The sequence below is a fragment of the Protobothrops mucrosquamatus genome, unplaced genomic scaffold, assembly GCF_001527695.2.
Source record: "Protobothrops mucrosquamatus isolate PMUCROS unplaced genomic scaffold, P.Mucros_1.0 scaffold_252, whole genome shotgun sequence".
Taxonomy (NCBI): Eukaryota; Metazoa; Chordata; class Lepidosauria; order Squamata; family Viperidae; genus Protobothrops; species Protobothrops mucrosquamatus.
The window spans coordinates 553,220-579,871 of NW_015386328.1; the positions used below are offsets into that span (position 1 = coordinate 553,220).

General features: G+C 37.3%; 1 protein-coding gene across 1 annotated transcript in view; it reads left to right on the top strand.

Moving 5' to 3' along the window:
* The first annotated feature begins 5,117 nt into the window (after positions 1–5,117).
* MTMR7 (myotubularin related protein 7) overlaps positions 5,118–26,652 on the top strand; it is a 33,778-nt gene continuing 12,243 nt past the window's right edge. The window contains exons 1-9 of the mRNA XM_015830984.1: positions 5,118–5,141; positions 13,467–13,589; positions 14,054–14,216; positions 15,571–15,728; positions 17,272–17,400; positions 17,906–18,040; positions 20,679–20,811; positions 23,480–23,589; positions 24,401–24,526. Of these exons, the coding sequence (XP_015686470.1) occupies positions 5,118–5,141; positions 13,467–13,589; positions 14,054–14,216; positions 15,571–15,728; positions 17,272–17,400; positions 17,906–18,040; positions 20,679–20,811; positions 23,480–23,589; positions 24,401–24,526 (1,101 nt within the window). The remainder of the gene's footprint in view (positions 5,142–13,466; positions 13,590–14,053; positions 14,217–15,570; positions 15,729–17,271; positions 17,401–17,905; positions 18,041–20,678; positions 20,812–23,479; positions 23,590–24,400; positions 24,527–26,652) is intronic.

Sequence of the window (26,652 nt, forward strand, 5' to 3'; positions counted from 1 at the left end):
TTAACATCTCATCTTTTTCTTAGATGGACCCAACTGGGGAAAAGTTCACATGAAGTACATCCCATAATAACAAAAAAATGTGACCTACAAGATTTCCTACAAGGAAGAAAAATTCTAGTGTTTATTCAAGTAGCAAAGGTTCCAAGAAATATTAATAGCAAAATTACAATAAAATGTCTGGCTGACACTGAACTTCAAGCCAATTAATCACCGTATATAAAAGTATGTTCTGTGAATTTGTCCCAGGTAATTTGTTTGATTAATTGTATGAACCATCTTTAAAAAACTATAGATAAATGTGACAGACAAGGGCCTACTCTAGAAATATATATACATGAACACATGACTATTCTAAAGCTAAATCTAAGTGAATGCATAACAACCATTGTTTTAAATTAACATGGTTAGCATTACCTGGCATGGGAAGTTATTCTGTGTTTGTATAACATGGTAAACTGTACATGCATCATTACCTGTTGTTAAGGATAAATGTAAGCAATGGTGTGTATTTATATTAACCAACTAGATTGGTTGTCTTATAGGCCATATATTAAAGTCTTATAGGCCAGATATTAAGCTATAGTTTGCTCAATCATGGTTTACAGATCTTACCAGCTGTTCCTCCTCTTTCTCCTCTCTCTTGTGCAATTTGCACACTTACTTGTATCCCACCCACCCCTTTCTCCTTGTAATATTCTGGCTGAATTGTACCTACATCTGGTAAAGGATTTTGATTTGATGATTTGCTAGACCCTCAAGCCTAATCTCTAGACTACAGTGTTTTCTGACAGTGCACTAAACCCTCCCCATATCATTTGCTTAGTGTGTTGTGCCAACACTTTCTAAGGCAGTGTGTTATGGGAACCCTGTCACTTGATCCAGACTTGTTTATGTTCAGGAAGTTTATTATATCAGAAACATCAAGTCTGCCTAATGCCCTTTCTTTTTCTTTTGAAGTTTTAGTAATAGTTTCACGGCTAATCTTAGCAAGGAAAGCAAAGTGGCAAGCCATGTTGCACAATGTCCTTGTGAACATTTGACATATTGCTTTGCAATTCTCTGGAATACTTGGAAGGTTTACAAGGTATTGCAAAAGACAGTCAAATCAGTAGTTGGAAAATAACTAGCTCTTTGCACCCTTTGGGCTAATACAGACTGAACTATAGAAAGAAAAAAGACATATAAACAGGTGTAAAAAGCTAAAGAAGCTTTTTTTGGCTCTCACTAGTACCATCAAGAGAACATCTTTTTGCTTTGCTGATGTTTGCTGTAGCAGCTCTTAAACCTTTGAAAATGACTGGCTAATTTAGCAAACTCTCTATACCAAACTAATGAATGGAGAGACAAACCCTTGTTGCAAGCCAATAATATCTGTATTTCAATACATTTCAATACACATTTGGGATGATTGGAGCATTGTATAGATCTATGTAAGGAAGTTACATTCCCTCCAACTCTCCTTTTTTGCTAGAGGAGAAAGGCCATTTGTCTTTTTAAAGCAAAGAGAGATGTTGAGAATTGAGGCTGAGAAGAGAAAAGAGGTTTGTTTCATCTCCCCAACAGCTAAGCTGTTGGAATCCTCAGGGATTTGGAAAGGCACCCAAGAATAATTGAAATAGAAGGAAATCTGGTTCAGAAACAACAGATGCATTTGGACTACTAAATAAAACATTCACTAGATATATTGTGTATAACTATTTTCTCTTTTGCTTTTGTATGTTTCAGCCTGTTGGAAGAAAAGTCTTCATCCTGCTTCAGTCCAAGCCGGGGATAAACAACATGGCGACTGCTTTAGAAAGAAGGTTGCAGTTTATTGAAGAAGAGAGCCAGACAGAAAGATGGCTCTGGCAGGAAAGAGGAAAAAGGGGCTGAGCACATGTAGGGAGTGGGGTTTTATACCCTTTGGTGCCTTTTGTTTGGAGTTGTTCCTGTGGCATGACCTAAGTCTGAGTGTGCCTTTCTGATATTCTGATGGTGATGGGTCAATCTTATTATGTCCAAAGGTCATATCCTGCTTCCCTGGGGCTGATGATTCTTAGAGTTTGGATGGGGTATGTAGATTTTAGGTCTTTGTCTTCTTAATCTCCTAGCTCCCTGGATTTACATCTGCATCTCTATAGAGCTGGTTTCTGCTTGGGGAAGGGAGACCTGGGGCTATTAAGAAAACTGGGCATGTTTTCCTGCCTCTTTAAGATCCTTTTTTGCCCTTTTAATATTTCCTTCTTTGGGGGGCTGACTTCTCACAAGCCCAATGTATTTTCTCTGGTACTTTTAGTGCATGCTTAGTAAATGGCATATTTTATGCAACTGGGAAGCTCTCTGCAACAGGAGTTGCTTTAAATCAGGAATAGACAGCACCAACTTGTAGTAAATTGAAGCCCTTGTATTCACATTTGATTGGAGATCTGTTTCACATTGCTACTAAGATTTGAACAATTTATCTCACTCACTAATGAATGTTTTACTTAGGAGAACTTAAAACCAGAGTGAAAAATTTAGATTTTCCCCTTCCTCCCCCTTTTTTTTTTAAAAGATGAAGTTTGATTTTATTTGTCATTTATTAAATAGATCTAATTCCCAAATGGGCCTGTGGGAAGGCTAATTTCCCTAGCCACACCCCTAACACTACAGAACCATTTATTTCACATTTATTTTTCCTTTGAATTTTCCAGGATTTTTCTTTGGGGTTTTGAAAAGAATCAAAAGCTAATATCCTTTACATCTTGCCATCTTCTGAAGGTCCCTCATTCTATTAATTGTTTACGATGATGGATCTCTTTTGGAACTATTATATGACAGCTTTGAAATCCTGGCAATTTCTAGGTATAGTAGCAACCTGGTGACATAAAGGCAGACATATTTGGATGATACTGTGTAAGACTGGGGTCCCCAACCTCCGGTCTGCAGACCAGTACCAGGCCAGGGCCTGCCAGCAATCTGTCCGCACAAACAAAGCCCCATCCGTGAGATGCAGGCACCACACAAAACCATGCACTCTCCTTTCTGTGGAAAAACCTTTCTCCATGGAAACGGTCCCTGGTGCCCAAAAGGTTGGGGACCTCTGGTGTAAGAGATTAAAAATGATCCTGTTGCCATAAGAAATTGAACCTTTAAAATAATTTTTATTTAAAAATGGCAAGTAAAATCTTTTCTTGGAAATTATGTGTTGAAAATGAGATAGTTACTCTTAATCAGCTAATCACTAGTGATTTATAAACTTTTGAAAGGTTACAAAAAGAATATAATTTGCCAAAAACAACTGAATGGCAATACATTCAGCTGAAACATTTGTCCTTTGTTTGGGATGAACCAGTTACATTGGCTGCCTTGCAAACTCCTATGGTTTTAAATGTTGGTTTTAGAAGCTAAAGCAACAATTAAATTTTAATGACAATTGAAAAAGTTACTAAAATAAATATGGACAATATACGAGAATTTGTAATAGAGAACTAGAGTTTCCTACATTAAAATATTAGTGTTCTCACATTTTAAAAGTTTTATATTTCTTATGATTTTAAAACAATGGCTCTTTTTAAAAAATAAATTTTCTACCTTTATGTTAGAGATGCAATAAAAATGTGTGTTAACTATCCTTTTCATAGCTTCTTATTGGTTGAATAGTCTCACTATGGCGAACCAGATTGTTGGAAAGAAGTTTAGATTTAAGAATATTAATGTGTTGTTAAATTATATTGTATAAATTTGGAATCAGTGTATTTCTGAAGAATGTTGGATTTATCATGGTTGGATTGTTGCCCCCAAAGGCTTTATGTGTTCCCCAGAAACATTCTAAGTACCAGACAGCAAAGGACGACTTGAAGAAATGTGTCAACTATGGCCTTTATTGGCATAGACAATGGGGCAAAAGAAAAATCCAGATGATGGCCACAGATATATAAAATTCTGATTCCATTTACACGCATCATAGCTCATATAAAAAGAGCTAAAGCTTTAGACATGCAGGCACAGCCACTATCTTTGCTTTTTTGACAGTAAAGTCTGGACAATATGATTCCATGTGTCAAATTTCAACTTATTATTTAAAAATGGCCTTGTAGCACTTTTTATATAGATAAATCTATTGTTGCATTGCTATTGTTTTATTTGATTTTTTATTTTTTTGTACTTATTTTAGATACATTGTGTATCAGTTTTTTGGAAAAGGCTGTAATGCTAGGAAAGGTGGAAGAGGACAACCAGAAGCAAGGTGGATGGAGTCAATTATGATGGTGATGGGTCCACCATTGGGAGACCAGGCTAAGAACATCATCATAGAGAAAATTGTATCTATGTGGTCCCTAGCAGTCAAAACTGACTTGATGTCACATAATCAATCAACTGTACTTATATTATTAAATTTTGTATATTATACCACAAACTTTTGTATATTTTATCTATTGTCTATTATGTTAGTTTGCTATATCTGTTTTAAAATATCCGGTTGTCTTCTATTTCTAGAAGACAACTTTTGTTTTCTTTGGAACTATAAAACACAAAGTTGGCTGCTTTGGCATGCAGTACACAGCTTGGTTCACCTAATGAGGGCTTATTAATTAGATACATTTTCTAATATTCTGGCTTCTCCCAACATGCTAGCCGGAAACGCAGGCAGGTAAAGTTCAGCTGGTAAAATTCTGGTTGCACTTCTCCAGGAGAGAGAGAGAGAGAGAAAGAGAGAGAAAGGAATATTAGATCTATCCGTCTGAGGCAGTAAGGATTGAGCAACTTGGGAGCCAAGATGGCAAATGATGCTGGTATAAAAAGTAGCTCCTGCGCAGCATTTGCGCTGAAACACGTCAGTCTTTAGGGCCTGGAGATCTGTCGAACTGGGCATCCGGCGGCTCTGACTGATGCCCGAACCTGAAAAGAGCAGCATGGCAGCCGCTGCAGAAGGCGGAGCCCGGCGCTGACCTGCGAGCATCACAACATCCCCTCATCTGATCTGAGAGCTGAAGATCTTCCAACTCCTCTTTACTCCCCCCCACCCCGATTCTCTAATATTCCCGCCCCTGCCCCTCTTTGTCTTTGCCTTCTGGTGCACGGGTATTTGATGGTGCATCGCTCTCCCTTGGTTGTGTAAGGTGCGTGAAGATCCCACGCACCGAGATTTGGTCGCCATGGAGTACATCAGAATGCCCAAGGTTAGTACGGTGCCGGAAAGACGGAGCGGAGGGGATAAAGGCTCGTATCGAAGAAGGTGTGGGGCCTGGGGCAGCAGGATCTGGCGGGGAGAGGGAAATGTGGGGGGGATCAATTACCCTTCCCCTTGCGCGTGGGGTTCCAGGCTGGGGTGAATTAATCCTCACCTATGAAACGAAGAATGGTGGAAAGTTGCATGTTTAAAGAATCCGTTTTTTCCCACTCAGGTAAGAATGCTGCTGAGGAAAAGGTCCTTTAAACTTGGAGGTGCATTCCAATCAGATCATATTCTTTACACAGTTGGAAACAGAATTGCGCTTACTCATTCCTTGCCTATAATAATGCAGCATCAGCCTGCAAGCCAGGAAATTATTTACCCTCCTTTGATCACACTCTTATTTGAAATTCAGATTGAAAAACCCCCCTTCCCTTCTCCCCTGCCTTCCAGGGAGAAATAATAGGTGAAAATGGGATTATATTATTATGAGATTTCAAAGCGGGTCCTGATTCTAGGTCAATAGAATAAAAATGGGTCCCTGGAAGAGTATCACTGAATCTGATGACTGATAAGAGTTTATTTTCATGACATTTGATTAAATTGGGATGTGCATCAATAAAGTGTTTAAAGTCTAGGATTTTAAAATCTTGTTTTACAACTGATTGTATATGATAAATCCTAGTAGAACATACTGTAGGTTTGAATAATGGTTTCTTATGTTTAAGGTTATGATACTAGGCCTCTGGCTTCTACACATGAAATGTGATTTGAACATACAAGAATATAGTGGTTTGCATTTAAAAGCATCATCCTGACACTTTTTATCTCTTTCTGTAGTTTATGCCCAAAAGGCATAATTTTAATCTCATTCTTTTCTATGATTATGTTCCATTAAATAAACTCAGTAACAAATAGAAGACAACCCCCCCATGACCTGAGGAAGTAGCATAGAAAATATTTTGGATTAATAAAAATCAAGCATTTCTTGAAATTGGGACACTAATGTAGGAACCCTTACTGTAATTAGCATATTTTTGAGACCTACTGTTTTATATTGTTTTATTGAATGTAAGCCAATAAAAGAGTTGTTTTTAAGATGGGTAGATATATCAATTTTTAAATGAACAAATGAACTGAAAGTGCAAGATTTTGAAAGCAAATCCACCTTCCATTGATTACTATCCTTTTTTCTATGGCCTGCCCTGCTTCCATGCTATAGGCTTAGATTATTTATGAGATTTAATGTAATGTAAAGAAACAAATATAGATTTGAACCATTAAAATAAATTAGAAGGTAAAAGCCTTTGGAACAACAGCAAAATACTAAATATTATTAATAGATGTAATCAACCACTAACAGTAGGGCTCATAATTGGACTGCAAAAATCCAAATGATCTGTAGATCATGGCTTTCTTTTTTTAACTGCAAAACTTTTTAAAAAATATATATATAGAACCAATGATGAAAAGGAAAAGCTCTAGTGATAGAAAATTGACTGTATTTGAATGATATTTTGGGGGGGGGGGGCTTAGTCTTTCATGGAACTTCATCAAGTTCCTGCAGAATGGTAGGATTTTGTGGAACATAATTTGAAAAACCCAGCACTAAATAATAGCAAAGTGGGACAGGAAACTAATTCACTCATTCATTCGTGTAGCCCCAGTATGATAAACCCCATAATAGCTTAACTTTAAATGACAGCAAAATTGAGGAACAAATAACAAATTGTGTACAATATCTGCTATATGGGTGTGCCTGGGATGCAGGCTGTAATTTATTTTGAACTGAAGAATACTGTGGCTCTGAAGTTCATCTGAACTGTTGAGGGCAGATCCTGACTTCGTCTATTGACCTTCCTAGCACCTTTTTTCTCTATCCTCCATTAGTTACTATGAAATCTGGCCATCTCTCCCGTTGTCTCCTCTCTACCCCACCTCCTTTCTACCTGTCACATTCCTTTTCTTCTCCTTTGTTGCCAGCAGCACACATTGCCACCAATAGTGTTGCCTTTTACTCTGTTCTGAGCATTCTTAATCACTTCTGCTTGGCATATTTATGTTTTGTGTCTATGCCTGGACCAAACACATGTGGTCTACATATTTTGGTCTAGAGAAAGCCACCTACAGTAAAATGGCTGTTTCAAGCAGTTTGGACATTCCTGATCAGCCTCTGTTGAAAATACATTGTGCAGACCCAACAGCTAGAGAATGCTGGTGACACAGCTATTTAACTTGATTTCTAGAAAGCAGTCTAAATGCCTCCCTAGTGTGTTGTAGAGTATAGTAATAATAACATTAAGAGTTTATTTGTTGTATCTATTTATTTAGTGTGTTCCATCCTGTGTGGTCAAGTTCTTACAGTTCCAAGTTTTCTCCCTACCCCTTCCTCTTTCTTACTAGATATTTAGGTCAGTAAATATCTTCCTCGTCTTAGTTATTTCCAGATGCTGGGAATAATTGAAATTGTAAATAGAATCCTGAATATTTAAAAAGTACCACAGTGGCAAGACTTTGGAAAAAGTATAGAGAGCATCATAAACATTTACATCTATAGTGGTGAAGAAAATTGAAATGTCTTTCTCAAAATAAGCCTTTAGGTCAGCCCAATCTGTAAGCATCCAGGGCCCACTTCATGAAATACAATTCTAGAGCATTTGGAATTGACCAAATTGCTTTTTCAAAATATTTGTGGGAAACTGTAATGGGGAAGTTTGTAGTTGTAATGATTCTGAAGATCATCTTTCAGGGACAATTTTGGAGAATGAGAGGCGGCATAAAAAAGGATGCTTCTTTCTCTTACAGAAAAACAAAATCATAGGAAGTTAAAAGCTTTGGCAGCCTCTGATTTCTCATAGTTTACTCCAGAGAGAAAGTAAAGTAAAAAGAGAGAAGCATCAGTGTTTTGTGGATATTTTTGGTTTGTGCATTCCAACCAGCACCATGATAGGTTCCTTTGATCTGATTCCCCTCCAGATGCCTTAGGCATCCTAGAATGCCACTTTTTATAGCTGATAGATTGGAGAAAACTGTTTTATAAAAGGCAAAAAAGGCACTGCCAAACCACTTCTGTATTGTTGTCTAACAAAAAAAACCCAACAACCCTTACATGAACAGATCCATGAAGTTACCAGTTGACTATGTTTGAAGGGGACATTATTTATGTCCAGGGAAAATGGTAAGATGAATATTCCTCTTGAATTCTGCTTTAGGTGACTGTGAGGCTTCGTTTACTAGAAGACTTACACATAAAGTTTCAGGGACCTAGCTCTTGACAAGAGGGCTATGAAAAGTACTAGAGAAACCATTAACAATAAAGTAAAACAGCTATTACAAACTGGAAACCTCAAGCCATATAAATGCAGCAGATCTCAGTTTAAAATCTTGTAATTTTTTTGTCTTAACTATACATTGCAACAGGCTGAGAATGGATTGATCACTGGACATTCTTATTTTTTAAAATTCTGTTAGAAATTACAATAGAAAAGAATAAAAACTAAGCAAACTACAAAAACAAAAAAGAAAAGACAAAAATAGTGCAAAAAAGAAAAAAGGACTGCTCCCTTCATACCAACAAATACCCAAATTTATGTAAATTTATTGCCATCTCTTAAGTTACAACATATGTTCTTTTCACCCCATATCTCTTAGCTAAAAACAAAATAGAAAATCCTTAGCATTCATTTCTTATAGCAGTGATGGCGAACCTTTTAGAGACCGAGTGCCCAAACTGCAACCCAAAACCCACTTATGCATCGTCGGGTGCCGGGTGGGTGTGGCCCATTGGGTGGGTGTGGCTGCGGTGGTAACGGCAGACTGGGTGGGACTAAAAAGTTCAATCAATCAATTCCAACTTTGCAAGTTCTTTTTTTTCCGTCAGAAGTTGAAATTGACTGATTGATTGAACCCTTTTTTTTTTTGTACACGGCGGCAACAAAAAGGTTTTATAAAACCCAGCTGAAGGCCTAGGACTGGGACAACGGCACGCATGCCCATAGAGAGGGCTCTGAGTGCCGCCTCTGGCACTCGTGCCATAGGTTTGCCACCACTGTCTTATAGCAAAAGTCCAGGAAGAGTTGTCAGATTTAACTGCAGGTAGTCCTTGATTTATGACCACAACTGAGCCCAAATTTCTATTGCTAAGTGAGACAGTTATTAAATGAATTTTGTCCCATTTTATGACCTTTCTTGCAACAGTTGTTACATGAATCACAGCAATTGTTAAGTTAGTAACATGGTTGTTAAGTGAATTTGGCTTCCCCGTTGACTTTGCTTGTCAGAAGGTCATAAAAGATGATTGTATGACCCTGGGACACTGCAACCATCATAAATATGAGTCAGTTGCCAAGTGCATGAATTTTGATCACATGACCATGGAGATGCTGCAATGAAAACTGGTCATAAGTCACTTTTCATTGCTTTTGTAATTTGAACGACCACTAAACGCACTGTTGTAAGTTGAGGGCTACCTGTAATTCTCCATCTTAACCTTGATTGAATAAGGCAGGGGTAGGCAACCTTGCATTTCTTTCTTATACTTTTGACAATCTTAATTCTTCTTAACCCCCTCACAAAGAGCCCTCCAGCTTGATTTCTTGTAGTTTTTTTTATCTTTTCTCCCCAAAAACTTTCAGACCTTTAGCAAGTTTTGAAAATCTTCAAAACCTTAACAGATCCCTTTTGTACATCCAGTAAAAATATATTCGTATCTCTTTTCTGGTAAGATAGTTGTCGTAGACCTCGACTTATGACTACATAAATCTTATGACTTATGACTACAACTAAGTGTGAAAAATTGGTCATAAGTCACTTTTTTCAGTGCTGTAACTTTGAATGGTCACTGAATGAATGAGGACCACTTGGATATCTTCTCATTACTTGCTACATTTCTATCCACATTCAAATACATTTCTAATTTATCTAGAGTACCTTGTTCTTATTGGTTCATATTGAAAAGTCTTATAAAATTTGGCCAATAGGATTTTTAAATTAGGTGGTTCATTGAAATCTACATTTATGCCATCCAAGGCAAATTGTGTCTTAGGATAAATCCAATGCAAATATTGATATATAGCTATATAGCATTTGTCTATCCTTTCTTCTAAAGTCAGCCTGAATAAAGTTTTTTTTTCCAGTGTAGCATCCTTTTTTTTTAATGGCTTCCCATTATTCTTGCTGAGAAGATCAATGTTCACATTTCTTCTCTGAAAGTGCTTGACATCTGTTTGCCATTTACATTCCCTTCGGTATCTATATTTTACCGTCTTTCCTCTTTGTCTTTAAGATGTGTTGTGTTAAAAATGTTATTTTTGGCCTTCTTTACTTATACCACATAAGAAATTGCGGTAGCTATCATATATAACCCCCTTGACATAGTTTTTTTTAACACCCTTTGTTCATTTCTTATACAAAAATCAAGGTCATAAGGGAAAAAAGATCCTGGTGGACAGACATGGTTTGACATAATATTTCAATTCCAAATAATTTATGTGGGCAAGCAATCAGCCCACAGGACTGGACATTCATTTATATGTTATTTTATATCTGCTACTAATAAATAATCACATAAAATAAGGTTTTATTTATACATCTATACCATTCAAGTATAGTATAAGATCACAGGGGTTTTTTTTGTTTTTAAGCAAATTATAACAAGTTGAATTCCCAAATAGCATTTTTTTTCTTTGTTTTGTTCTTATAATATATAAAATGTTTCTACTTTTTACTGCTGTTTATCTAAACTCTGCTAAGGGGTTCTGGAACATATTCCTGAACCTAAAATTTTTGACTGGGTTTGAAGTAGATCATCTTCTGTTTAAGAAACAAATGTCTTCCACATTTTAGGGGATAGTATTTAAAGACCTGAGGTACCATCAATATGCTGATGTCACCCAGCTTTTATTTTACTAGTCTAAATCAGATGAATGATGCTGTCAAAGTCCTGTCCAGAAGCTTGGAGACTTTGAGATTTTGGGTGGGAGAGAAGAAGCTTAAAATTGAGTCCTAGTAAAAGACATCACTATTTTTCCATCTGTTTTCTTTGTCTGTTCCAGGGGTGTCTCTTGACGGGGTGGCACTTTCCTATAATGATAATATCAACATGATGAAATGTCATGACACTATTGCACAGATTATGCACACAACATGAGGTTTGAGACAGATATTTAAATTTCTTCATTAGTGTAATGTAATATTACAGATGTGGGGTTTTTTTGTCCTCTCCTTCTCTTGAGGATTCCCATATTTACAGTGAAACTCTAGCCTTGTGCATTAATACTTTCTACTGAATTTAATAGGGCTTGTTGCCTGGTAAGTAAATAAAAGTTGGCAGGCTTAATCAGATTACTGTAATTAATTAGTAAAGTATTTTTCTAATGAGGAAAAACACAGTTTCATTAGTTGAGTTGCATGCTTGTCTGATGAATTTCACTTACAATGTATTAAACAGTGTCTAAACACAGCTGCTTCTCCCCCTTTCTTTCTTTTCTGTCCAATTTTCTCTTCTCACTTCATTGCCATCCAGTTTTGTTCTCTTCTTTCTCTTGGCTTTTGTTTCCCTTCCCAGTGCAGAGATCCCTTTCCCATCTCTCTCACATTTTTCTTCCTTCTTCTGTTGGAAAGAGAGGCAGGGGATGTGCATTTTTGCCTGTACTTGTGTGTTCTCCATGAACAAGGGTACTGTTTATATTTATAGATAGGGGATCAATGTCATAAACAGAAAACCTTACTTTATCAACAATGACATTTAATAATGATATTGTACATTTTATGTTAAATTTGATTTCTTTTTGGCCCAGTTCTTCCTGAGGGTGGGGGAATGTGGCTTCTGGTATGTTGCCAGATTTTACACCTGGCCTCACAATGAATTACAACACTACTTATTCAGCACTAGGTTTATCTTGGCAGAAGCCTTGCAGGCATATCTAGACAGGAATCTTTACTGCAGATAGGAATGAAGCCTTGGGATCATATGGCCCACTGCAGTTCAAGGAAGTTGTTTATGTGTGCATGTGTGTACAGACACACAGACAGAGTTGGCCATTTCCTTGATGGGATTGAGAGGCAGCTCTTTACATAATGGATTTTTTTCTAGACTGGGGGGGTGTCTTCTTGGTTTACCAGTTTCAGCTGCAATCATATATACACATGTATGCACAGAAGCCCAGCTCGTGTGTGCATTTATTAGAGTGAGGAAAGGGAGAGTTTCAGGGGTTTGGAGTCTCTATATAGTGTTTTCCTTGCATCCGATATTTATTTTACCAGAGGGGGATTGTGTCAGTTGCAGGGTTGTCTTCCATTCCCAGAAAGCTCACCCATCTTTTCACTGAAGTTTTTTATGGGCCTAAGTACTTTGATCTGGCTATAAACTGCCTAAATTTAGATTTAATATAACAAAGTTCACTTATCCATTGGAAAGAATGTGAGTTGCACAAAAATAGTTCCCAGTGGATCTGTTTTCTAGAAGAATGTGCCATGAAAGTGGTTTGGCTTTCTGCTGCTGTGACCAGCTTTTGACATAGGTCATTTAAAAAGTAGCCAAGATACAGTCATGTAAGATCCAGCCAAGAAATCAGTAACATACAATCCATTTTTTTCAACTAATGTTTTAGGTTCTGGAATTTTAGTCTTAAATTACTTTTACCAAACCAAATGCTCAGAGGACAGATGGAAAGTAGCAATGAATCTAAATATAGACCATGAGAATTTGGTTTAGATATAATCCCAGATCACATGGAAATGCTAATTTGGAAGAAGGTGATTTTAGTTTTTTCAGTTGCCATCATTAGTAGCTTGAACCATAGGAAAAATGTTTAAACTTGATAATTCAGCTGTCATTATAGGCAAGAGATGAGTAAATTTTGACTTCTCAATTGGTTTTTTGTTTTTTTTAAGAATGTATTTGAATGCAATGTATTTCTAAGTGTTCTAGATATATTCTGGTTTCTTTTCTCTTTTGTCTGACTCTAATCTTATGATGTCCCAGATAAGATAGGGATCAGGTTTGCTATTAATAGATTTATTGGATTCATAAATCATATTTATTTTAAAAAGAAATACCTGTGAGCAGTGCTATGAGCAATATTCATTATTGTCAGATTGATTCATAGCATTTGCTGAATTAGAGTAATAGCTTTTACATAATCAGATGGCGACTCGTCACTTTGAAATGTGAACGCTGAAGAGGGGTGACATTGGTAAAATAGTGTTGCATCTTTTAGCACAATATCAAAGCATTACAGAATATAACACATTTTTAAAAGAAAAAATATGGCTCTAAAACTCTGTCTAAGAAGTTTTGTGTTGGTCATTTTGTGCCTTTCTCTGTTTGTAGGTGGAAAATGTGCGCTTCGTTGATGGAATATCTTCCAAAAGAACTGTACTAGGGACTCTGTATCTAACAGCCACTCATGTCATCTTTGTAGAAAATGAGCCAGACAATCGTAAGGAGACATGGGTATGACAACTAACTATCATATCTTCATAAATCCAGTGACCTGCACAGGCTGTGACGTACATTTAGAACCATAAAATGTTCTGCAAACACAAAGGCAATTAGGTCTGTTAAAACACTTTGTGAATATTTGTGGACTGTTCATTTCTATCTGTATCTGTAGTCATAAAAATTCCTAGCCCTCAAGGACCCTCTGAATCCTTGACTCACAGAGAGGTAATTTACGCCACTGAATCCAACCCCTCACTCAGTGCCAGCATCCAAACAGTAGCAACTCATGGTAGTCAGAGGTCGAATTTCTGCTTGAATACAATCTATGCAAGCAAAAGAGTTTAAATAATTGAAAGAGCAAGTAGGCATGAAAGAACTTCAATAATTCTTAAGGCACATCATACAGTTTTGATTGTGTTAATTTATAAAATGGAATATCCTTAGCTTCTCTTTAGATTGACTTTTTTTTTTATCAGATTCTTCACAGCCAGATCTCTTCAATTGAGAAACTTGCTACATCAGCTTCTGGTTGCCCACTGCTGATTCGTTGTAAGAATTTCCAGAACATTCAATTCATCATGTCTCAGGAAAGAGACTGCCATGATGTTTACATTTCTCTGATACGTCTGGCGCGCCCAGGTATAGAATGGAAGTTCAGGAAGTACCCATGCATCTATGCTGGCAGTTGCCCTGAGTAAAATTACTTTCTTGTAGACATGGGTGACTCCTCTGTTTTGTTTATAAATCAAAAATACTAGGAGGCTGAATTGTTTGGATTCTATTTCAACAAAAGGTTCCATTTATCTGAATGGACGGTCATGAAAAAGCAATTCGTGAATATTTTCTGCTTTTGATATAGTTGGTTGTTGTATTCATTTGTATTTTCTTTAACTACTTATGCTCATGTTCTTCTTATTCCTTTTGCTAGTTCTCTGGCTGTTTTGTTGGTCTTTTCCTTAAAGGCTGTTCTTTTCTGCTCTGGTACCAAACAATTTGGAATCTCCATTTACTTTTTAGCTTATTCCATCCAGATTTATCATTCTTTTATGTTTGGAATTTTATTTCTTCTCTGTCATTTTCAGTATTAATCTCTGACGTGGGACAAGAGTGTTTTATGGAAATGTCCTCTTTTTGTAGAAACTGTGTCTCCAATATAATTCCCTAGGGTGATTTGGCATGGATGATATCTTTGTTGACACTGTCCCCTAAGTTCCCAAGCCTTCTTAATTTATTAGATTCATTTATTTATAAAAATAATTGGGAAGATAATTTGTTCTGAAGCAAAGTGCCAACCTCAAGTATAATTTATTTTTCTAACTAACTTTTGGGCCTATGTAATCCATGGAAGCATTCTTTAAAAATAAACTATGACTGGCACAAACCGATGTTTCTTTGCCTTCTGCTATATGTTTTGCTAATGGCTGTAATCAATATGGCAGCCATTTCTTTGCCATCATTTGCCAAATATTTCTAATTGTCTAAATACTCAATCCATGTTATATCAGAATGTGAAAAATAATTTCAACTATATTAAAGTGGCTCTTTCCAGCATTGATTACACTAGATAATGTAAGCATGAATCAAATCCCATCTAATAGAGCAAAATTAATAAAACACAGAGAGGAAAATAATGTTTCTGCTTTGCTCATCTGCTTTGTCTACCTGATATAAATTACCAAATAATCTCAAGGAGAATACTGTATTGGCTATCTCCCGAGTGTTATCTTAAAAGTATCCAGACAAAGAAAATACAGAACTGACCTGAAATCCACTCATTAATTGTTGTTTGGCTTTTCTGCAATGATACCTTTCTAAAGAAGTTGGCTTTCTCCCCTGATTTCAAAAAATGAACAGTTCGAACAATTAAGCAAATAAATCAAGCAAATAAATCAAGCAAATAAATCAAGCAAATAAGTGTTTGCCATTTTGCATTAATAATAACAACAGTAATTCTAGTGAAGAAATAACAACTGTCTTGTTTTCTTGTTTTCAGTGAAATATGAAGAACTTTACTGTTTTTCTTTCAATCCTAAATTAAACAAAGAAGAACGAGAGCAAGGCTGGAATCTGACAAACTTAATGGAAGAATACAATCGTATGGGAATTCCAAATAATTACTGGCAGATCAGTGACATCAACAGAGATTATTGGGTGAGTTGCTGCTCATGAAAACAAATGGCCTGAGGTCTAAATATTGTGATTCAAAATACTAGTGTGTGAAAAACTTCTGTTTCCATCACCTTCCAAATAACTCAGTGGCTTAATTCATTATGAAATACTTGAACCAGTAAATATACTGCTCAAAAAAATAAAGGGAACATTTTACCATGGAACTGAAGGGGTTTGCGTTCCCTTTATTTTTGTGAGCAGTATATTAACTTAGGACAGTGATGGCGAACCTTTTAGAGACCGAGTGCCCAAAAACCGGCCCGCTCCCGCTCCTCCTACCCGCTCCCGCCTTGCTCCGCCCTCACCCGCCCACCCTCAGGGCCATCCACGGCACGCCACAGATCGCCCAGGCGGCCCTGCAGTGCCATGGTGGCCACGCCCTCCACCCGCACCCCGCAGCATCATCTGCTGCCCAGCTACCATGTGCTTGGCTGTGCAGCTCCGCACGGGCCGCACCTGGGGGTGAATCTTCTCCGGGAGGGCTGCTGGTGAGGAGGGGGCTATGGGGGGAGGCGGGGCTGGGGCGACAGCGTGCGTGCCCACAGAGAGGGCTCCAAGTGCCGCCTCTGGCACTAGTGCCATAGGTTCGCCACCACTGACTTAGGATATGTGCCTTTGTAGTACTGTATAAAACTTGCTTCATTGTTTATTTTTGATTTCTTTGCCATCCTACCTGAGAAATTGTGATTTTAAACACAATCAGCTTCAGACGTTAGCTTCAGAAACTGGCTTGCATTAAAAAAAAACTATTTCCCGGCACATAAATAATGGATAATTGGTAACTGTTAAACCAAATTCTGGAAAGGGAATGTAAAGGAAGGAAGACATTTGTAATATTTTATGTATTCCTGGATTGATAGAGTTCTTAACTTGGTTTCTTCCAAAAGTGTTTGACTATAGATTCCAGAAATTACATTCAACATCTGAATTGTTTTTGAGGAATACAATGATGATTGATATCATGTTTCATCTTTAAACACAATGATGCTGAGAGAAGAGATGTTGCAGAGAAAAAAAATCCTGTAATCTTTCATCTTTGCAAAAAAAAAGGGTCCTGAAATAAGCTTTTGCAGTTTTTCTCTTGGTGCCCTTCAGATAGACAAGGTCTAAACCTGTCAGAATTTCCCAATAGGCTTCAGTTATAAAAGATGTGTCATATTATTTAGTCTATTTGAATATTGATTATAGTAATACATAAGAGTGCAAGAAAAGTATGCACTTTTTAAAATTTTCTCAGAATTATTATTCATTCTTCTTGTTCACTGCAAGCATATAAAATAACTATTTATGAAGCAGTTTTGAATAATTCATTGCAGAGTGTTTGAAAAATAAATATATACAACAGTATTTCTCAACTTTGTCAAGTTTAAGATGTGTGGACTTCAGCTCCCAGCCTGACTGGAGAATTCTGGGAGCTGAAGTCTACACATCTTAAAATTGGCAAGGTTGAGAAACATTGTTATATAGATTGCTTGAACAAGCCAGTAAAAAAATCTTCAGTTTGTTTTCTTCTATTCTGGGACAGGTGTGTGATTCATATCCTACTGACATCTATGTGCCCAAATCAGCCACTGCTCATATCATTGTGGGAAGCTCTAAATTTCGTAGTAGAAGGCGTTTTCCCGCACTTTCCTATTACTACAAGCAGAATAACGTAAGCATGAGATTACAAGTTTAAATAATTTATTCAATGATGCCTGATTTTGAGTATTGAAATAATTTTGAAAGAATTTGTGGCAAACAAGATTACAAAAATATCTCCCAATGGAAGGATGGGACATACCATATCTGATTTGACTTCTTTTTAAAGATAGAGCTTACTATAGTCCTGTTATGGAGAAGGAAAAATTATAAATTTGCTGGCCAAACAATCAGAGATTTTTACATTGATTAATTGATCAGATTTTAATTACATTAATCTTGTTTTAATCTTTACTATGTGATTCAGGGATCATCTTGGGAATGTAAACACATTTGATTGGCATTGTATCATCTGGAAAATTCAAAATGGCAGCTTGTGACAAATAAGTAATAAAAGTCAGTTTGCTGTAAAAGGAACTAAACTGCAATCAGAGTGTTATAAACAAGCTTGAGTGTACTAAATATTTTCACAATAAAGCATATGTCTGTTCCAGTCTCTCTCTTTTGTTGTCTCCTAGGCTTCCATATGTCGAAGTAGCCAACCTCTAGCAGGCTTCAGCGCTCGATGCCTGGAAGATGAACAAATGCTACAGTCAATCCGAAAGGCAAATCCCGGAAGTGATTTTATCTATGTTGTTGATACACGCCCCAAAGTAAGTAAGAGGCTTCAAATTCTGTTGTCTTTTTTATGCAGAGGATTGGCTGAAATGAAAAGTTCTAGAATTGCCAAAAGAAAAAGAAAAAAAGTCAAAGCTGGTTAAAAGTGAATCAAACTGTTTTTAATTGCACTGAAGGGAAGCTCTGTTTGTAAATCTCAGCAAATAGAAATATTGTTTTATTAGGCCATTAGCAACACATGCTTTGTCTGAAGGATTGCATAGAAATGGCAATTGTGTTTACAATCCTAAAATTAGTTTTCTCAGTAAACAAATGTATTACTGAATGGGGAGGGGCTTGAACTGAAAGATTTGAAGTTATTGTCTTCTCATTTGAAAAGATGGAGAGAAGGTGTTTCTTTATCAACTATTTGAAAAACATGTGAGACTGAACTTCAAAGCTGAATTTAGTTTTGTTTTAGTTTTCATTTTATCCAAATAAAAATTGCCCTTTTAAGTAGGTTGGTTTGAGACTAACTTTTAGCAGACAACAGATCTCCTCTTTATGAAGATCTCACTTCCTGCTAATGAAGAATGGAATAGAATAGAATAGAATAGAATAGAATAGAATAGAATAGAATAGAATAGAATAGAATAGAATAGAATAGAATAGAATAGAATAGAATAGACCTTGGAGGTCTTCTAGTCCAGCCCCCCCGCTCAAGCAGGAGAACCTATACCAACTCAGACAAGTGCCTGTCTAGCCTCTTCTTAAAAATCTCCAATGATGGAGCGCCCACAATTTCTGGAGGCAAGCTGTTCCACTGGTTAATTGTCCTCACTGTCAGGAAGTTTCTCCTTAATTCCAGGTTGCTTCTCTCTTTGATCAATTTCCAACCATTGTTTCTTGTCCTGCCCTCTGATGCTTTGAAGAATAACGTGACCCTCTTCTTTGTGGCAGCCCCTCAAATACTGGAACACTGCTATCATGTCTCCCCTATTTCTTCTTTTCTTTAGACTAGCCCAGGGGTAGGCAACCTTGGCTCTTTTATGACTTGTGGACTTCAACTCCCAGAATTCCTGAGCCAGCCAGTTGGCTTACCCCTGGACTAGCCAAACCCAAGTCCTGCAGCCGTTCTTTGTATGTTTTAGTCTCCAGGCCTTTNTGATCATCTTAGTTGTTCTCTGATTTTTTTTCCAAACTCTCAACATCTTTTTTGTGATATGGTGACCAAAATTGGCTGCAGTATTCCAGATGTGGTGTTACTAGTATTAATACTTCACGTGATCTTGATTCTGTGCCTCTGTGCCAGGATTGTATTAGCTTTTTTGGCTGCTGCTGCACACTGCTGGCTCATAGTCAAGTAATCGTCCACCAGGACTCCAAGGTCCCTCTCACAGTTACTGTTTTTAAGCCAGGTCTCGCCTAATCTGCACTTGTACCTTTGATTTTTCCTGCCTAAACGTAAAACTTTTGCTTTTCTCCACATTGAAACTAATTTTGTTGGATAGGACCCATTGCTCAAGTTTGTCAAGATCTTTTTTGATCCTGAGTTTGTCTTCTGGGGTGTTGGCTACTCCTGCCAGTTTGGTATCATCTGCAAATTTGATGAGTTCCCCTATAATTACCTCATCTAAGTCATTTGTGAAGATATTGAAGAGTACGAGCCTTATAATAAACATAACTTTATTTGGATTTTGTGACAAGCAGTAGGGGACTGTCCAGCTTTATAAGATTAGAGCACGTGTCCAAAGACCTACATGTAATATGGTTAACATTCCATATTTGCATTTTGTGTAAGCAAAACGTGGGATATGCTATCAAGGAAACTTTCCAGAGCTTTAACAGGATTTGCTAGATTGTAGAAAATGCATGTTCAATCCAGTGGAACTGTACTATAGGCTAAATAACAACTTGTTGACCGTTGCCTTTTTGTTGAGTGCAGCAGCATCTGAAAAGGTCTTTATGCTTCAACATATATTTAATTACGTTGTTAGTAGGTAAAGTGAGAGAGACAGTCTGGTGTAGTGGTTAAGGCCGTAGGCTAGAACCTGGGAGACCTTGAGCTCCAGTCCTGCCTTAGGCACAAAGCTGGGTGACTTTGGGCCAGTCACTTTCTCTCAACTGGAGGAAGCAGATAATCTTTTGCTTCTGAAACCACTTGTGATATATTGCCAAAAAACTGGAGGGACTAGTCTCGACACTGACTCGAAGGCACAGACACACACACACATATACACACACAGACAAAGTGAGTTCTGTGTTTAGAGCATAATAGCATTTCCTATTCTCCCTCATTTAAAAAGCACTCATGGTTCCTCTAGCAAATCAGCTAAGGTCAACAATAATTTGGCATCTGAGAACAGATCAGATCAATTCTGTATTCTGTGGGTCTGAAGAGAGATTGCCACCTTCTGGATGAATTGTACAATTGAAATCACTGTTGAATTTAAAAGCTCCAAAGTAGTCGAAGGCAAAGGTGACGGCAGTTCTTATTTCATGGCTTTTTTAAAAAAAAAATACAGAATGCAGCCCATGTTTTCACTAATAAAACTCATAATCTGATATTGTGGAAGGCTGTTTCCTCCTTCTTTCTTTTGGCCAATGGTAATGTTTTTATTTCTTCTTTGTTATAAAGGAAAGAACATTATGTCAATGGTCTGAAGGGTATTTTTTTCCCCTTGATCTGTGCAGCTCAATGCAATGGCAAACCGAGCAGTTGGCAAAGGGTACGAAAATGAAGACAATTATTCCAACATCAAGTTTCAATTCATAGGTATTGAGAACATCCATGTTATGCGAAGCAGCCTCCAAAAAATGCTTGAAGGTAACATCTTATCTTTGTAGATGCTGGGCGCAGCTTGAAATTCATCCGTCTTTTCTTCTTTGGTACTAATACATTCTGAGCTGAATGTATATTAGTACCAAAATTGAAATTAGGGATTTTGCTTCATTAATACTGCAAAGAGCATTGCGGTTTTAGCTCTTAAGCCCATTAATATGAAACAAATTTTCTAAAGAAGTTGCCTTAAATTGGCCCTCTGCTTCAGTGGCTATTAGAGCTTTGCTTGTAGATATTTTTCAGCCTTGTTATCTGATATTGTTGAGTTGAAGAATTTAGCCACTTAATAGGGGATCCTCTTCAATAGGGGATTCATCTTATGAATAGTTCCTCCTGTGACATTAGAGGGACTTAGCTTCTATATAACTTCAGATTGGCTCTCTGTATGTTTTGAAAATGTTTCAGAAGAAATGCTTCCTCATGAGCTTGAAAAATTAGTAGCTGCTTTAAAGATCTGATTCATTGAAGCAGGTGTGGCAATCTGACTTATTAAAGCAGATGTGGCTTTAATGCAACTCTCTAATGCAGGGGTGTCAAACTGCCGGTCCGCGGGCTGGACACATCATGAGGAAACTGCGCCCAGCCCATTGCCGGCAATGGGGAAAAAGTTCCGATACGTCATGCAACCTCATGTGACGTCACAAGTTTGACATGTCTGCTCTAATGAGTCTGCATCTGTTTTCATATATGCTTGGAATCTTGAAAAAAGACATAACTGCATTTAAGCAGTTCTTTGTTTGCATCTGGAAGCATCTCTTCCATAAAAAAGTATGTGTACCTTAATGTAGAACATTTACATGCCATTTTAATAATTACTATGATAGTTTCTGCTAACCTATTATATATGTACTACCCTTTTCTTTTACCATTCTCATCCTACTTTGGAAAAAGAAACAAAGTTATATGGTATGTAGCTGAGCTTATAGAAAATTTGGTTTATTTCTTCCACATCTGACATATTGGTTACTCTACTTGTTGTCTGATCAGCCCACATTGTCATTTCTGCTGATCCTTTTTGTACAATTAATGGTGAAAGGCAGATCTACAATGGCAATGTGTCAAATCAAATGTATTTTTCCAATTTATTTAATTACCAGTGTTAAAAACACAGGGACAAATGACCAACTACAACAGAGACAATATAATAGTCATTTAAAACCTAAAAATGAAGACTTAGATACCACAGAAAAATTAACTAAAATACAGTAAAACAATATAAAACAAAAATAAAGTAGAAATTGAATAAGATAAAAAGTATTACAATATAAGGGGGAAAAAAGACTCTATAATATTGTTATTTCAAGAATAGGACATCTATTTCCCTATGGAAATTTCTGCAAATAAAAATTGCAAGGCTTTTAATGGAGATGTTGCTTAGTAACTGAATTCCTCACGAAATTAGTTCTCTTTTGAACTCCAGGTCAGCTACCGCTATCAGACCTGGCTGATTTAGATCTGACGTTTAGGACTGCAGTTTAGGACTTTGTGGTCTTTGCTAAGTCAAGTGGAAAGCAAATATTAACTCTGATATGGGAACAAACCTCTATTTTGACTCTATTTAGGCTTTGTAAACAGGAGGTAAGCAGTCTCAGAGTAAATCCAGCTGCTAATGGCTTGTGCTCCCATCTGCGTAGATGCATTAATCATTTGACAGGAGTCTTGCTGTCAGCAATCCTCTATCATGAGGGTAGTTCTGTGAGATGCTGTTTTGAACATCCTATTTTGTGACCAACTGCAAAGAATCACTCTTTTCACTGAACAATGAGATTGGTCCTCCCAGTCTGATACCTTCCAGATGTGTTGGAGCTCCACCACTCCTAACTTTTCAACCCACAGAGGATAAGTACAGCTTGACATATATGTAGGACATCAGGTTTTTCATATCTGGATTGGCTTAATCTAAGGTTATCAGATCCGGATATAAAGGTTGGTTACTGGAACCCATCTGTAGCCTATAGGAAAGGGATCTGCCACATCTTCAGATGTATGCGTAGGGAACTTCTCACCAATAGGACATTGAATGGTCAGCATCCTGCTTGACGTGAAAGAGCTTTTGATGGCCATATTCCTCCTATATGGCAAGAATAACTTCTTTTATTCATGTCAGCAGCTGGAGGTTGGCCAAGCTTATACAACTGTACAATTCCTTTTTATCTTCCGTTTTTAAGATGAAATGCCAGTTTAAGAGACCGTGATTTTTGAAGAAGGAAATGGCAGGGGCGGAAGGTTTAATTGAATCTTTTCTTCCAACATTGGTCTTTTAGTTGCTTTCTTAAAAAAAGGTATGAGTGAACTGAAGCCCTGCAGAAGATAAACTTACTCCCACTATTTTGAGGAAAAAAAACCATCTACTGGATTAAAATATGAAGAAACTTGATTATAGCAGTCCTTCATTCAGTATCTGTCGACAAGCCTTTTCATTTTGGGGACTTTACTTTGCATGTTTCCCCCAGAATTTAAAAGCACAGGGCTTACATCAGTGCAAGAAGTCAAACTGGTACATAATGGCCAGTCACGGTTGCAAATCAGTCATGCATGCAATCAAGTGACCAACATGTATGTGAAAATCAATACCCCCATTTTAAGCTAGACTTACCATATAAAATTAGCCATTTAAAAAATTCTGGTCTGCTGAAATGGGCTTATTTTGCAGTCTGTGAGCTGAGATCTCCTTCAATGAGTGATTTCCTCTGGGGGCTAGAGAATTCAGGCTGGTTGAAACACATCAAAGCCATTATGGATGCGGGCATCTTTATCGCAAAGGTACAATATATGATTTGTAAATGAAAATGGGGATGGGGATGTGCCATTTCAGGTAATGGAAAATCTTTGGTTTTCTTCCACTTGCAGGGATGTGTTATGGAATAAAATTAACATGGTCCAGATGTGTGATTCCCTGGGCTAGAGAATAGGACAGTGCTGGATATGATGCTAGATACTGTGCACAGAAGTGTTGCCCAAATTGTGGCATAAGCTTGTGAACCTATTGTTGTCTAGCATAACTGCTGATGCCAATTTCCTGATATTCATGATTCTTTCTTAAATTTCACACATATGCTTAGATAAGTGTGTATTGCACTGTCAGAATGAAATGCTGCAACTGGACATGAAGCACATTCATAATTAGTATTAAAAAAAAAAGCTCAAAGCCAAGGTGCAAAGTAATAGCGGACAATATAAGTGGGACAAAAGGCAAGTCATGGTGACCCATTGGCGGCTTCTTCAAGGACAGAGATGGTGAAAGGAAAAGATTTCATGGTATAGTCCCATCCAGCAAAATACGGTTATTCACTATGTAGAAAAGCCTTTCACAGTGTATTACATTGGCTGCAACACTGGGAATAGAGCTTCCTACTGACTCAGACCACTGATTCATCCAGTTCAGTATTGTTCATATTTGACAGACGATGGCTACCCAAGGTTTCTAGCAGAGGTATTTCCAGATCTACCTTGAGATGCTAAGAGTTGACATTCCACATACCTAAGATTGTGTCTTCTTCTCTATCACTTTCGTTTCTATGGGAATCAAAGAGACATTCCTCCTTCTTTCTTTCTTTCTTTCTTTCTGTTTCAGGCTGTTGCTGAAGAGGGAGTCAGTGTTCTTGTTCACTGTTCAGATGGATGGGACCGGACTGCTCAGGTCTGCTCTGTAGCAAGCCTTCTATTAGATCCATATTACAGAACTATAAAAGGATTTATGGTAAGTGAGATTGCTTTATGAACAGAAAAAGGGATAAATTGTGAGTTCATTTTTAATGGAATTAAAGTGAAAGAAGTTTTTAATAATATCAAACTATTTAGTGAATTTCCAGAAGTTTTATCTTTCACATTTTGAGAGATGATGCACCACATTTTTGGAGGTCCATATTTGGAGGTCCATCTTCAACTGTAGGTTCAGTTCAGCAATCACAACTTACTGTGTAGCTAGCAGCTGTGCTTCTAAAAGCAATTCTGGCACTCTTGCTTAAGCTCTGGAGAAGGCAAAGAAGTGGAACCAATTCACTGTCTTGGAATACACAAATTCATGGTGGACAGATCAAAAGCAAGAGCAGCTTTGTGGACTACAAGAAAAAAATCTGGTCTAAGAATGGATGCAGGTTTAGCTTCAATAGATGGGATACATATTTTCAAAAATGAGAGACTGATATTTGTGTGCTTGGCATAACTTACTATCATCCCAGGTAAATTGGATGAATTATCATTTTCCTCCAATTTCTATCATGTTCTTATAACTTTACTTTACTTTTACTTTTATTTAATTTCTACCCCGCCCTTCTCCCAACGGACTCAGGGCGGCTTACAGCCATTTAAAACAATACATAATACAATAAATACTAAATTTAAAAAGTAATTAAAACACAATATTAATTGGCCGTTTCTTTTTAAAATTGTTTTAAAAAACCAGATTAAAATATCCCTTAGGCCAGACCTGCTAGCTGAAATAGCCATGTCTTGAGGGCGCGGCGGAAGGAGGGGAGATCCGGAATCACCCGGATCTCTGGGGATAGTTCGTTCCATAGGGTGGGGGCTCCAACCGAGAAGGATAACATAACATTATAGTATAGTGTAGTAAGTGCATCTTAAATACTAATCATAATTTTTCCCCTTTCATTATCTTGTATATGGAAGAGATCTGGGAGTTTCAAAACATTCTGCATTCTTTTGTAAAACTTGAATGGTAAATTTGGATGCTAGCCTTTGTATGAAATAGATAGGAAGGAACTACATTGAAGAGGCAGAATTGCTGCTCCATTTGCAAGCTCTGAAGATTGCAAATTTTAATTTAATCTTCAATTTAATTTTAACTTTAATTGATTTTTCTATGTAAGGCCAAAGTAAAAGACTGGAATGTATTTAGAGTAATAGAATTATAGGGCTAGAGGGGACCTTGGAGTTCTTCCAGTCCATCCCCCCAGCCCAAAGCAGAAGCCTTTATAAGATCCTTGACAAATGGATGTCCAATATTTTCTTGAAAACCTCCAGCAATGAAGCATCTACAACTTCGGGAACACGCTGTCATGTCACCCCAATCATTTTCTTCATTAGGTTAGACATACCTGGTTCCCTTAATCATTCATCATATAGCATAGCCTCTTATCGTCTTTGTTGCTGTTCTCTACACACTTTCTAGGATCTCAGCATATTTTTTGTATCATGATGACCAGAATTGGATGCAGTATTCCAAATGTGGTCACATTAGTGCAAGATAGAGCGGTACTTTCACTTCTCATGATTTTGATGCTATCCTTCTGTTGATGCAGCCTAAGACTGCCTTGGCTTTTTTGGCAGTTGAAGCACACTGCTGACTCATACTTAAGTGATGGTCCACTAAGACATCTAGATATCTCTCACAGTTAGCTGTGAGACAGGTACTGCTTATTCTATACCCATGCACTTGGTTTTTCCTGCCTAAGTGCAGGACCTTATTTTTCTCTCTATATCTTATTGCTCTAGTGACTAGTCTGACAAGATCCTTCTGAATCTTGAGTCTATCTTTCAGAGTGTTATCTATTCCCCCCCCAACTTGGTGTCATCTGCAAATTGGATGAGCTCCACTTCTATCCCCTCATTTAGATAATTTATGAAGATGTTGAAGAGCACTGTGCCGAAGACAGAATCTTGAGGTCCCCCACTGCATGCCTCTCTCCGTGTAGATGAAGTTTCATTGAGGCTAAATGCTGGGTGCAGTTGGTCAGTCAATTGCAAATCCATCTGGTGGTGGTTCTGTCTCTCCCACATTGCTCTATCTTACCAAGAACTTTATCGAATGCCTTCATGAAATCCAAGTATACTATATCCACAGCATTTTCCTGATCTACTACTTTA